This window comes from Sus scrofa, chromosome 3 (assembly GCF_054392235.1).
Source record: "Sus scrofa isolate SSC_HxYL_T2T_F1_AM1 chromosome 3, Sscrofa_HxYL_maternal_Yorkshire_Landrace_v2.0, whole genome shotgun sequence".
Taxonomy (NCBI): domain Eukaryota; kingdom Metazoa; phylum Chordata; class Mammalia; order Artiodactyla; family Suidae; genus Sus; species Sus scrofa.
The window spans coordinates 11,658,263-11,671,326 of NC_139385.1; the positions used below are offsets into that span (position 1 = coordinate 11,658,263).

The 13,064-nt window shown below is 36.4% G+C and overlaps 1 protein-coding gene across 9 annotated transcripts in view; it reads left to right on the top strand.

Annotated features, from left to right (window-relative positions):
• Nucleotides 1-13,064, top strand: part of GTF2I (general transcription factor IIi) — a 105,321-nt gene that overhangs the window by 44,447 nt on the left and 47,810 nt on the right. For 2 of the 9 annotated variants that reach the window (XR_014840268.1, XM_005661991.4), the window contains exons 10-11: nucleotides 10,000-10,056; nucleotides 11,949-12,011. Coding sequence is in view for 7 of the 9 variants with exons in the window: in XM_005661991.4 (XP_005662048.1) it covers nucleotides 10,000-10,056; nucleotides 11,949-12,011 (120 nt within the window). In the remaining 2 variants the exon portion in view is untranslated. Of the gene's footprint in view, nucleotides 1-2,357; nucleotides 3,105-6,025; nucleotides 6,299-6,809; nucleotides 7,621-9,999; nucleotides 10,057-11,948; nucleotides 12,012-13,064 lie in introns of those variants that run through there. The other 7 variants (XR_014840269.1, XM_005661994.4, XM_085016847.1 and 4 more) reach the window with 6 other exon arrangements.

A 13,064-nucleotide genomic window follows, 5' to 3' on the forward strand; every position in this document is an offset into this window, starting at 1 on the left:
TGTACGCTTATAGTTTATTACTGAAATAAAATAGATTTTAAAAAATGGGGCAATAAAATAAACTATGGGGAAAATGTTAAATAACCATTAGTAGTAGTCTTAAAAGGACAAGAGAAAGTTGTGGCACAATTTAGAATTCAATTCTAATTTCCAGAGTTATTTGCATGGCATGAGAGATCTTTTGATCCTCGGAGAGTTCTATTTGTGCAACAAAAATAACTATATTCACATTTTTATTATGTTAAAAATCTATGAAAGATAAGACATTAATAAGTTTTAGTTGTTTTGTACATTTGCTTGATTATTAGGAAAGAATTAAAGGTCATAGTTTCACAATGCAGTTTGCTTTTATGCATCGAGGGGCTTTAGTTTAGAGCAACCTCTGTAGTGTATGGTGAGTTTAGTTTTTATAGTTGCATAAAGTACACTAAACATTTGAACTAATGTGATCTGATCAGTTCATGTATATGCCCATAAAACCATCTTCACTGCAATCAGGATGATGAAATGTCCATACCCCCCCGAGTTTCCTCAAGTCCCTTAGTAATTCAGTGTCTTCCTCAGCCAACCACTGATATATTTTCTGTCGTTTTAGATTAGTTTGCATTTTAAAGAAATTTACATAAAATGGAATCACCATGAAGTATGTACGGTTTTCTTGGGTTGGGCAGCTGTGGCTTTCTAAATTTCACATAATTCTTTTGAAATTCATCCATCCGTAGTGTTGCATATATCAAGAGCTAATTCCATTTTATTGCTGAGTGTTATTCCATTTTATGGCTATACTACAATTTATTTGTCCCTCCGTCTGTTGATGGACATTTTGGTTGTTTCCAGTTTGGGGCTATTAACAATAAAGCTACTATGAACATTTGTGTGGAAATATGCCTTCATTTCTCTTGAGTAGATTCCTAGAACTCGAATAGCTGGGATCTGTGGTAGGTATATAACTTTTGTTGAAGAAATCATCAAACTGTTCTCCATTGTGCTTTTACATTGTTTTACATTTTCATCGGCAGTTACAGTGGTTCTGGTTGCTCCACATCTATGTCAGCACTTGTACAGTTTGCGTTGTTATTTTTAGCTGCTCTAAGTGGGTGTCTTATGATGCCTCCTTCCGGTTTTAAGTTGCATTTGCTTAATAGGTTTACTTCATTTAAAAGAATAAGGCTTTATCCGTTCTGGAGTATTACCAAAGTTAAGAAGAAATTTGTTCTGGTTTGCAATCATGTGAATGTCTGTATGTATATAAATTAAATTGTGTCCTTGTGAATTTTGTAATTTTTACCTGTTAGCGTTGAGTGTTTTCTTGCTTGTGACGTTAGTAATTTGCATGGTCAGAAAGTTGAGATAATTCTGAGAATTTTTAATTAAAAAGTTAAAATATTTAGCCTTTATAACAGTTCTTGGTACCTGACTCTAATATGTGTACATATATTTAATTAATATTGCTTAATAAAATATTTTTAACACATTTAATTTTTAAAATAAAAAGTCTGCCTTAAATCTTTAGTATTACCTTTTTAGCTTTGCTGTTATCAGTCATGTTTATGGAAACTTTTTTTGTCCACCTTTGGAATAAGAGAGTATGAGTGATTTAAGGTAATGCCTGAGTAATAAGAATTAGATGTTTGTAGAGTGAGAAGTTTGCCAGAAATGATAATATTATAAGTTCAGTTGAAGAGGCTGGGGAGCCAGGCAATTAGTTTTTCATCTAGGCTAAGAGATACATATAGTACATGCAATTTCAATATTTTTCTTAATAATTGAGCTTTGGCATTTATTTTTGTATTTCTAAATAAAAATTCTCTGTGATGTGATATGCAACTAGATTAATTTGACGATGTCCGTCTTACTGATTTTTTTCCCCTTGTATCAATTGTGCATAAGTTTTATAGCTAAGAATCTTGGCTGGACCCAACATCACAAAGACTTTTCTTCTCTGTTTTGTAAAAGTTTTTATAGTTTTACATTTAGGTATGTGATTGATTTAGACCTAATTTTTGTGTAGTGTGCAAAACGCCGTGTTCAAACTTACATGTATGGATATCAGGTTTTTCTAGCACCTTTTGTTTTCGACTGGTCTTGTGCTATTGCATTACCTTTACATCTGTCCGTTTTCTTGGGTACATTTTGTTATTCTGATCTCTATGTATATCCTTTTGTCAAAATTACATTGTCTTGAGTATTATAGTTTATATAGTATGTCTTAAAATCAGATTGTCAGTCCACCAGAATTGTTCTTCTTTTTCAATATTATTTTGCCTATTTTAGCTCCTTTTCATATAAATTTAAAAAATTGATTCGTTCAAAAAACCTTGTGGGGATTTTGATGGAGATTATAATTTAGGTTGAAATTTTATTTTTTTTATTTTTTTTTATTTTTTATTTTTTTTTGGTCTTTTAGGGCTGCGCCTCTGGCATATGGAGGTTCCCAGGCTAGGGGTCGAATCAGAGCTGTAGCTGCCAACCTACACCATAGCCACAGCAACACCAGATCTGAGCCGTGTTTGCGACCTACACCACAGCTCACAGGCAACGCTGGATTCTTAACCCACTGAGCAAGGCCAGGGATTGAACCTCCCTCCTCATGGATACTAGTAAGATTTGTTTCCACTAAGCCACTACGGGAAACTCCTAGGTTGAAAATCTTAACATTGAATCTTCCAATTCATGAGCATATCTGTTGAGCTCTTCCTTGATTACTTTAATCAGTGCTTCGTTTTCAGTATACAGATCTTGTACTTATTGCATAAGGTTTATATCTTAAGTACTGAGTGTTTTTCAGCGTTGTTATAAATGGTATACTGTTCTTTTACAGGTTCACCCTCTAAGTATTCCTTCCTAATATCTTGGAACTACATTTGAATTTTATATACTGATCTTGTATCTTGTGACCAAGTTAAAATTCATTACTCATACAGCAACTCTTTGGAAAAATATTTTGGATTTTCTTAAGTAGACAGTATTATTTCTTCACTTAGTTTTCTTGTGTTAGTTGCAGCTAGGCCCTCCTAGTGCTATGTTGAGTAATAGTGTGAGCAGGCTTCCGTACCTTGTTCACAGTTTTAGAAGGAAAACTGTTTTCTTTTTCTCTATGATAGGTGTGGGTTTTTTGTAGATGCCCTTCATCGGATTGAAGACATTTTCTTCAGTTCAGAGTTTGCCAAATGGGGACTAGATGATGAATTTTGTGAAAGGCCTCTTTTGTGTCTCTTGAAATGACTGTATTATTTTGTGTAGTCTGTTAAAATGGAATGGTCATCAGCATTAATTTTCAAATGTTGATCGGGAATAATATTCTTTTTATATGTCGTTGAATATTCTTAAGAGTTATTAGTCAGAATTTTCTTGTACATGCCTTTATTTGGTTTTGGTAGTACTGTCTTAAGTGATTTGGGAAGTAATCTATTTTTTTGTAGAATTGATCGTACTCCATCATGAGGTAGTTTTGGTCAGATGTATCAATGAAGACACCTGGACCTTGAGGTTTCTCTAATGGAAGTTTTTTTTTTTTTTTTTTTTTTTTTCCTTTTTATGACCACACCTGTGGCAAATGCAAGTTCCCAGGCTCGTGCCACAGCCACAGCAATGCTGGATCTGAGCCTCATCTGTGACCTACGCAGCAGCTTGTGGCACTGCTGGATACCTAACCCACTGAGCAAGGCCAAGGATCAAATCCACATTCTCATGGACACTATGTTGGCTTCTTAACCCACCCAGCACAGCAGGAACTCTTGTTTCCCCTCCCCTTTTATTGTCTTTAGTGATTTTAGGGCTGTACCCACAGCACATGGAGGTTTCCAGGTTAGGGGTCGAATCGGAGTTGAAGCTGCCGGCCTGCGCCACAGCCATAGCACTTCGGGATCTGAGCATGTCTGTGACCTACACCACAGCTCACCATAACGCCGGATCCTTAACCCGTTGAGTGAAGCCAGGAATCAAACCTGTGTCCTCATGGATGCTAGTCAGATTCATTTCCACTGTTTCTCTACTTTTTAAAAGTTTCTTTTAATAGTTATAGGTCATTCTATTAGTGTATCTGTTTCTTCTTGATTGAGTGCTGGTGGTTTGTATCTTAAGGAATTTGTCTACTTTGACTTAAGTTTTCTTTTTTTAATGTTTGTGAGGTCAGTCATTTAGTTATTGATTTATGTACTTGTTTTTTTATTTTTGATTTTTATTGGTCATTCTAGCTCAGGGCTTCTCAAGCTTAGCAATAAACTAACTATTTGATCCAAATGTCAATATTGCTAAGCTTGAGAAGCTTCTGTTTATATCAGACTTCTATCAATCATAAAATTTTTGAGGCATATTGTTGCGTGTACATACAGATTGTCTGTTTGCATTGCCGTGTTATACAGTCACCTTCAGTATCCACAGGGGGCTGGTTTCAGGGCTTTCCCCCAACCAACACCCGCCTCCCCCAGTATCAAAACCCACAGACAATCAAAAATACTATATAAAATGGTGTAGTATTTGCATATAACTTACAAATATCCTCCCCATATGTTAGATAAATTGTCTTTAGATTACTTAAATATTTAACATAGTGTAAATGCTACAAATTCAAGTTACATTTGGGAACTTTCTGGAATTTTTTTTGGTTCTAAGTATTTTTGGTCCATGATTGGATAAATCTGCCGTTTTGAATGCATAGATTCAGATAGTTGGCTGTATTTCTTGCCTTTAAAATATAAAATATTTAAAGCCTACAGACACGTACATTTGCCCAAGTTTATCAAATCTTACATGATATATAACATGTTCACTTAGGTAACATGGTGACACCCTTCTTTAGGTCTACCCAGTTCCTAATTTTTTCTCTATTCCTCCTGAGTTAACCATTTTGAAATTGAGGTTATCCTTCCTGATAATGATTTTATACTTTAAAAGCATATATATTCCCACAGCAGTGCCTTTGTATGTGTGTCCATGCAGTACATTTTATGCTTGGATATTGTCTCAGTTTTTAAGCTTGACACAAATGGTATAATGTGTGTGTTGTTTCATGTATGTTCTTATGTGTCGTTAATCAGTACAGGTTTTCAAGGAGTTCCTGCTGTGGTGCAGTGAGTTAAGAATCTGGCTACAGCAGCTTGGGGTGCTGTGGAGGCATGGGTTTGATCCCCGGCCTGGTGCAGTGGGTTGAAGGATCTGGTGTTGCTGCAGTTGCGGCGTTAGGTCGAAGCTTCAGCTCAGATTCAGTCCCTGCCCTGGTAACTTCCGTAGGCCTCAGATGTGGCCATAAAAACAAACAAACAGATTTTCAAGATTTACCTATTTTGTCACATGCATGCTTTATCATGGTGGTAGTTACGTGTGTGATCACACTGCAGTTCATTTGTCCATTTTTCCTCTTAAAGTCATTTTTGTTTTCATCCAAAACTTTTGGTATTCCGAACTAGGCTTGGACACATCTCTGTGTGCCTGTCCATTTTCCTCAGAGGTGCTCGGATGTGAGCACTGGGAAAGTGTGATTTGTCTACGGTGACTGGTGTACACCACTAGAGTGTCGAGTGTGAGGGTGAAGTGTGTTGTCCATCTCAGGATGAATAAAACCTAAGTAATGTGCCATGAAAGCGTACCTGGGTGAAATTAAACAGTGTAGATAATTTAGCAGGAGGGCGGTACATGAAGGTGTGCTGGGCAAATAGTAACCAATTGAAACCAAGTTTAGTAACATTAATTTGAGGCCCTACATTGGCTGGGTCACTGTGGAGGCAGGGATTCAATCCGTGGCCCAGAAACTTCCTTATTCAGTGCCTGGCCTTGGAACCTCTGTGTGTCTTAGGCTTAGCTGAAAAAGGGGATAAGACTCTATCGTTTATATGCTAAGTCATTGAGTTGATCAGATGATCATTGATTTGTATATACCTAAGAACGTAGCCTCAAAAGTAGAAATAAAGAGGAATTCATGTCGTGGCACAGTGGAAATGGGAAATGAATCCGACTAGGAACCCTGAGGTGGCGGGTTCCATCCCTGCCCTTGCTCAGTGGGTTAAGGATCCAGCGTTGTCGTGAGCTGTGGTGTAGGTTGCAGAGGCAGCTCGAATCTGATGTTGCTGTGGTATAGGCCAGCAGCTGTAGCTCTGAATGCCACAGGTGCAGCCCTAAAAAAAAAAAAAAAACCAACAACAAAGAAGGTAGAAGTTAAGAATTGATGCAGTTGTGATAAATTTATAAATGCAGTCATGTGGGAGATTTTAACAAATGTTGACTGTTTATAAACGGTGGCGTATTTGAACTCTGCAGTTTATAGACAGACATAAGATAATTGGTGTATACCAGGATCTCTGTACCTAGCCAAATAATTGTTTATTTACAAAATATGAGTCTTGACATAAATTGACTTTTGGGAGTTCTGTCATGGCTCAGTGGTTAATGAATCCGACTAGGAACCATGAGGTTGGAGTTCAATCCCTGGCTTTGCTCAGTAGATTAAGGATCCAGCATTGCTGTGGCCCTGGCATAGGCTGGCAGCTACAGCTCTTACTGGACCCCTAGCCTGGGAACCTTCATATGCTGCAGATGTGGCCCTAAAAATAAATAAATAAATAAAATAAAAATTTAAAAAAAGAAAACAATTTTTATTCTCTCTTAAATCTCTTATTTTCACTAAAATCTTTTTGTCTTTTTGCCTTTTCTAGGGCCTCTTCCCGCGGCATATGGAGGTTCCCAGGCTAGGGGTCTAATCGGAGATGTAGCCTCTGGCCTATGCCAGAGCCAGAGCAACTCAGGATCTGAGTCGTGTCTGGAACCTACACCTCATGGCAACGCCGGATCCTTAACCCACTGAGCAAGGCCAGGGATCAAACCCTCAACCTAGTTGGATTTGTTAACCACTGCGCCAGGACGGGAACTCCTAAAATCTTGATAAATAAATGCAAGTGTGTTGTCAAAACCTCTATAGCATTTTGTGAATGTTTAATTAACTCCAAATATTCTATATGTTAATAATTGGGAAAACCCATGTTAAATGATTTAAATATATATGGATCTGCTGTGAAGGAGGTTTCTGAATTGTTAGTTTGTCATGTTTGTATTTCAGTGGTGATTTAAGCTTTATTGGTAGTTTAATTGCATGATTTTAGAGATTCTAAGGAAGATATAAGAATATGATTTTGCGTCTTTCTTTAGTATAATAAAATATTAAGCAGATATTTGTCACAGAAGAAACAAATGCACCTTGGAAGATATACCTACACTTATAATCTGTATGAAGTAAAAGTTGCAGTTTGCTGTTATGAGCATTTTACTGTTTAAAAAACCCATATCCACCATTTTAGACATATCATTTCATTCACTTCATGTCTAGTCATTTTTAAAAATTTCTTTTGACTGTCTTTATATGACTTTGTCTGAACATACTTTTTCCATTCACTAAGACCATAAATTGGCACCACTCATTTTGTCAGTTTTTTTTGTTTTTTTTTTTGCCTTTTTTTGGTTCATGAAAAGGCTGTATTCTTCCATATCTCTCACCCAAATTTGTTTGCTGAAGTGACCCAAAATATATTTTGGGGATTACTTTTGAAGTCTTATCTTTGTATCCCCAAGCAGGCCCTTCTGAAACTGATGATGTTGATGACAAACTCCCCCTTTCGAAGTCTTTGCAAGGTATAACTTTCTCACTTCCATTTTCCCACCTGCTTTTCTTATTTAATGTTTCTTTATATTGAACAGACTGTGTTTTTGTATTTATATCTGTATTATTACTTTTCTAAGTGGAAAAGGAAAAAGAAATGTATTGGCCTTTTTTTTAAAATAAAAACATAAATGAACTTCACAAGCAACAATTTTTCAAAACCGATTTTCCCTTTTGTGAATCTAGTAATGAATCTCGAAATGGGTACATGACACACTTTCATATTTAAGGTAAAGTACACATTTATACCTTATCTCAGAATAGTCAGAAATAAGGCTTATATTGCATAGTTAGTAATGTAAAAATAAGGTCATGTTGATACTTCATTTTTAGAAAGATTGTAAGATATCACTTGTAAATCCCTAAGTTTATTGATTTAATACCTTTTTTGGGAATTTCTGTATAGTGTCTTTGATGATCACAGGCTATTAATGATGGCTTTCACTTCTGTCTGTTCTAGCTTTTAGCACATAAGATTTATTTTCTTGAGCTTTCCTTTTTTTTTTTTTTTTTTTTTTTTTTTGTGCCACCCCACAGCACATGTTGCTCCCAGGCCAGGGATCAGATCCGAGCTGCAGTTGCAAAGTAAGCCGCAGCTGTAGCAATGCTGGATCCTTAACTCACTGTGCCGGGCCAGGGATCGAACTCGCATCCCAGTGCTCCCAAGACACTGCTGATCCTGTTGCACCATAGTGGGAGCTCCTAGCTCTGCTTTTAATGTAAACGTGGTTGCTTATTTCATATTTTAAAAGAACATGTAGAACCATTGTTTACAAACACTCTTGTAATGTGCTGACCAGGTGGAACAGTCACCTTATTGTTCTTACTCTTACCTAGTCTTTTTAAGTACTGGCCTCTTCTGTCCTTCATTGTTTTGACCTCACATTTTTATTTGCTTCGGCATTACCGTTCAAGAGCCCACTGCTCCATAAATTTGAATTTAATCCTTAACGGGGGAGAGGGCTATGTGTTGAGAAAGTATATGAAGAAGTTAAAGAAAAATTCGTAGCTATAAATTTATAGGTTTATGTAGTATTTTGAGCTCAGGTGAGTTTTCAAAATTGAAATAAGTGGAAAAGAATCCCGAGATAATTTATAGCATCATAAAGTCAGGTATTGAAAATCAAGTATATTGGATCTTAACCTGGCACTTTCAATTCAAGTTCTAGGCACTGAATGACAGCTTTTGAAACTACAGTCAGTGCTCTTTAAAGATCAAGATAAGGAGTGAGTGCTTGGGCGCAGTGGGTTAAGATCCGGCCTTGTTTCTGTGGCTCCATTGGTTTGATCCCAGTTCCGGGTGCAGTGGCTAAGGGTCTGGTGTTGCCGCAGGTGTGGCGTAGATCACAGCTGAGGCTCCAGTGTGGTCCCTGGCCTGGAAATTTCCATATGCCCTGGATCTGGCTAAAAACAAAATCAAGGTAAAATGTATTTAAAACCGGTATCTCGGGCTTGTACCTTTAGTATAGTGTAGTCATCAGTGGATGACAACAGACCTGATTTTGCTTCCTTACCCCTTTGTGACTTACTTATAGGTCATAGACTTCTGTTTATACTCAGAGGCAGTGATTTTTCGATGTTTTCCATGTTGGTTGCTCAGACACTTAAGGACAGAGGATGAATATTTTGGGGGCAGTTTGGGCACTTACTTAATTGGCTCTCTAGGGTTTTAGATTACGTCTTTCCTGTTTACAAGTAAAGCTTCTGCTCTAGTAGGTTGAGCCTGTTTTACCTTGTGACTGCCTAACCTGATACATTGCTTTATGTTCCAGTTTTTAGAAGCAGGCAGATTATATTACCTGAATTAAAATGCTTTTGAGACTAAAGGTAGTATCTTAAGTTTTAACTTACAAGTTTCCTTTAAGTACAACTTTTGATTAAATAATGGGGGTTGAGTTTCCATAGCTTCCACCATAGTAAAAATGGAAAGCAGGAAACATTTCACAGCCAAACCAGAACTTGTTTATCTAGACTTGATAGAGTCTGTGGGCAAAGAAAGAATTTACTCTGATGTGTGTTTTTGTGTGTGCGTCATTGACAGATGAGCATGGCACTTTGAAATGTATTGTTCTATTTCTCAACATCAGTAATTATATTGCGTAGTTACAGTAACTGATATTAAATCCCCAAATCTGCTTAGGTTTACTCTGTATATTTACATGTTAAAATAATTTTTGAGCTTCCATAAAGAAGTAGTACATGTTTTTTTCTGAATTAAGTGACATTGAATTAACTGCTTAGAAGTTAAAGAATCAGTTTGTATTCATGTCATTATTTGCATTGATACCTAGTTTCTTTTCTTTCCATTTAAGTCTTTATTGGTTATTATATATGGTTTATTTTCTTTTTAGGAAGCCATCATTCTTCAGAGGGCAATGAAGGAACAGAAATGGAAGTACCAGCAGAAGGTTAGAAATATTTACAGGGATTTCTACTTGGCTCTATTTATATTATGTTCTGTACTTTCGAGAATGTTATCCTTAAAACACCGTATTTGGAAATAGAAAACGATTGTTTCGGTATGCCTTATTAGACACAAGGTTTTTTTTGTTTTAGTCCTAAGATGTAATATACCTCTTTCATTGTACTGAATAATAAGGCACATGGGGATGAAAACTGAAGTGGTAAGTAAAACTCGTCCTGATGCAAAATGCTGCCCATTTTTTCTTGGTCATCTTGAGCCATATTTAAAATCTTTTTTAAGAAAGGATCGTTTTGATACTTAAAATTATTACTGGCTATGTTCGTATTTAATTTTAAAAATACTGTTCAATGCCACCATTTTTTGAGGTAGGGTAATAGATCCTACATAAGATTAATGAAGGAAGGATGCCTGCTCATTTTTATACCCACAGCCACCCCGAGGACTGCTTTCTCTTCCAGCCAGCCATCCTCCTTTGGTTGTAGGAATGAACGAGTATTCACCTCTGTGGTACAGCTTTTTTAGTTATTGGAACCTTGAGTTAAATTCCTAACTACGCAGAATGGCTTCCTATTTCTACATCTTTTAGATAGTCCAAAAGAATTTTTGTAGGTTTCTCCCAAGGAAAATAACTGGTAAAGTCACCAAATCTTGTTTTAGAATTATTTATTATTTCTCATGTAAACTGGTCATGCTGTTTATTTTTTTTTCTAAGAATAAAAAGGGCGTCTATGCTGCACCTTTTTATTCCTTATGTTTGCTTATTTTATTTTATTTTTTTAGATGAGTAATTTAATCTTTTATCCTCTTCAAGTGGAAGAAGTTCTGAAGGTCCCTGGAATCTTGGCTGATTTTTCCAAATTCAGTTTTAGAATTAGGGTATTCTAATTGGAATGCAGTTCTTTCAGAAAAATTGAAATGCTCATTTTAAATAATATTTTGCATTTCTTTTTGAGATTTTTAAAAAATAGGTGATTGTGTAGATTAACTTTTTTCCTTTTATTTTACTGTGTGGAGGTAATTAGATATTTCCTCTGTAACAAAAGCCTCTGTTTTGGACAGGCAGTATTTACAAGACAAATGGTACCAGGGGTTCATCAGGCAGTGTGAATTAGATATCAGGCTTTGAACTGCTTTGTTTTTGAGGAAATTTTATTGTTGGTAGAGTCGAATTGAACTTGGGTTCTGGTCTTTATTTCTGTACTAACAAATAAATATAATCTTTGGCAAATCAATTAATCTTTCAACCTTTGCAAAATGAAGAGAGTTGATGAAGAGACTCTCTAGCTGAGCTTCCAGCACTAACATTCTGATGTACCTTTGTTTTGTGTAGTAACACAAATATTAAATATTTAATTTTGTAAAGTATATTACATATAAAGTTAGGGGATAGTCCTGTGTCCATTTGTTATAGTCACTTTCTTGGTATGAAAGTCCCCACTGCAAAAAATTGACCGTGGTTTCATTTAACGATATAAACCACTTCTAGCATTTATGAAAGAAGAAGAGAAATAGTTTAAAAGAAGAATGAAAAAAGAAAGCCTTTGTTTTTCTCCTAGCATCTTCTAGTTACGGAAGGAAAATAAGAACGGCTTCATTATAATCTTATTTCTCTAAAAGTACAAGCATTTTGAGTCCATTCATGCAGGTAACTTGGTATTGTCTGATAGTTTTCCAGGGTTTCTCTCCTTTTTGTTTTCTCTCATCCCTATTTATAATTGAAGGGGTCACATTTTAATTTAATAAGTATGAGACGAATTAAAATGCCAGTAAAGTTTTATAGTAGGCTGCTTTTGGAATATCAAGTCAGTAAAATGTTGGAACATAATAGAAAGTGCTTTATAATGAATGTCATTTTAGAATTTTATTTTTTTCAAGATTCTACTCAACATGTCCCTTCAGAAACAAGTGAGGACCCCGAAGTTGAGGTGACTATTGAAGGTTAGTCATCTAAAAGCCTTGATTCCAAAAGTTTACTTCTGGTCATAAAACTACTTGTCACATTCCCATTGCGAAGTATGCATTTCATTCATTTTTAAGGAAACTTGTGAGAAAAGACGGCAGCATATATGTGTGTGTGTGACCACAGCAGCCCGCCTCCCACCCGCAGGCCCAGTGGCCCGGTGCTGGGGGCTTAGACGAGAGAGGGCGCCCCGAGGGGGGCGGTGCGCCAGCCTTGGGAGGAGAGCGTTAAACGGAGGCTCTGACCAGGCTGCACGTTGCAGCCTGCTCCCGGGCTGTGACGGAAGAGACCTCTGTGCAGCCCTGACTCTCTGGTGTCTCCTGCAGGAGCGTGGAGGAGAACGTGTCTATAGTTCAGTCACTTTCTCAAGTGAGCTCCCCCCAGAATGCCCTCCGAGGCCAGCCTATAGCTTGTCCTTCAGAACTTCGGAAGCAGCAGCTGCAGAAATCAGCTCATTTCCGCATATCGTTACAGTTGCTTCAAGCCTGTTTTGTTTTTGTTTCTGTCAAAGGTAGTAAGTACTTGAATGTCGAGGAAGCAGCTTGTTCTGAAGTATTTAAAGATTCAGCTAATACTATTACTAACAGGATCATGCTTCATACTTAAGCATTATTAAATATGTATTGGGTTTTTTTCCTTTTTAGTTATCTCACACTATACATTTTTTCCTTTCAAAGTAATTCTTTTCTAAGGGAAAAATAAAAGTTTTTATTTCTACAACTCCCTGCTCCAAAGTCCCTATATTTAGTGGTAAATGTATACCCTTAAAAGTAATTTGATGTTTATATACCCACACATATATATTTAGTTTTGCAAACATACATAGATGTTTGCAGCATACAGTGTTTTAACAAACAGTTCAAATACACATATATCACATTTCTCATTTTTTTCCTTGTAACTTCAAATCTTGGTACTTCATTATTATTTTTTTAACTGCTGCATAACCTTTCTTGGTTTGCTATCTCTGTCCTCTTTTTTTTTGCATTTTTTTTAAGTCATTGTTACCTATTTCCTACTGGTGTCTGCTT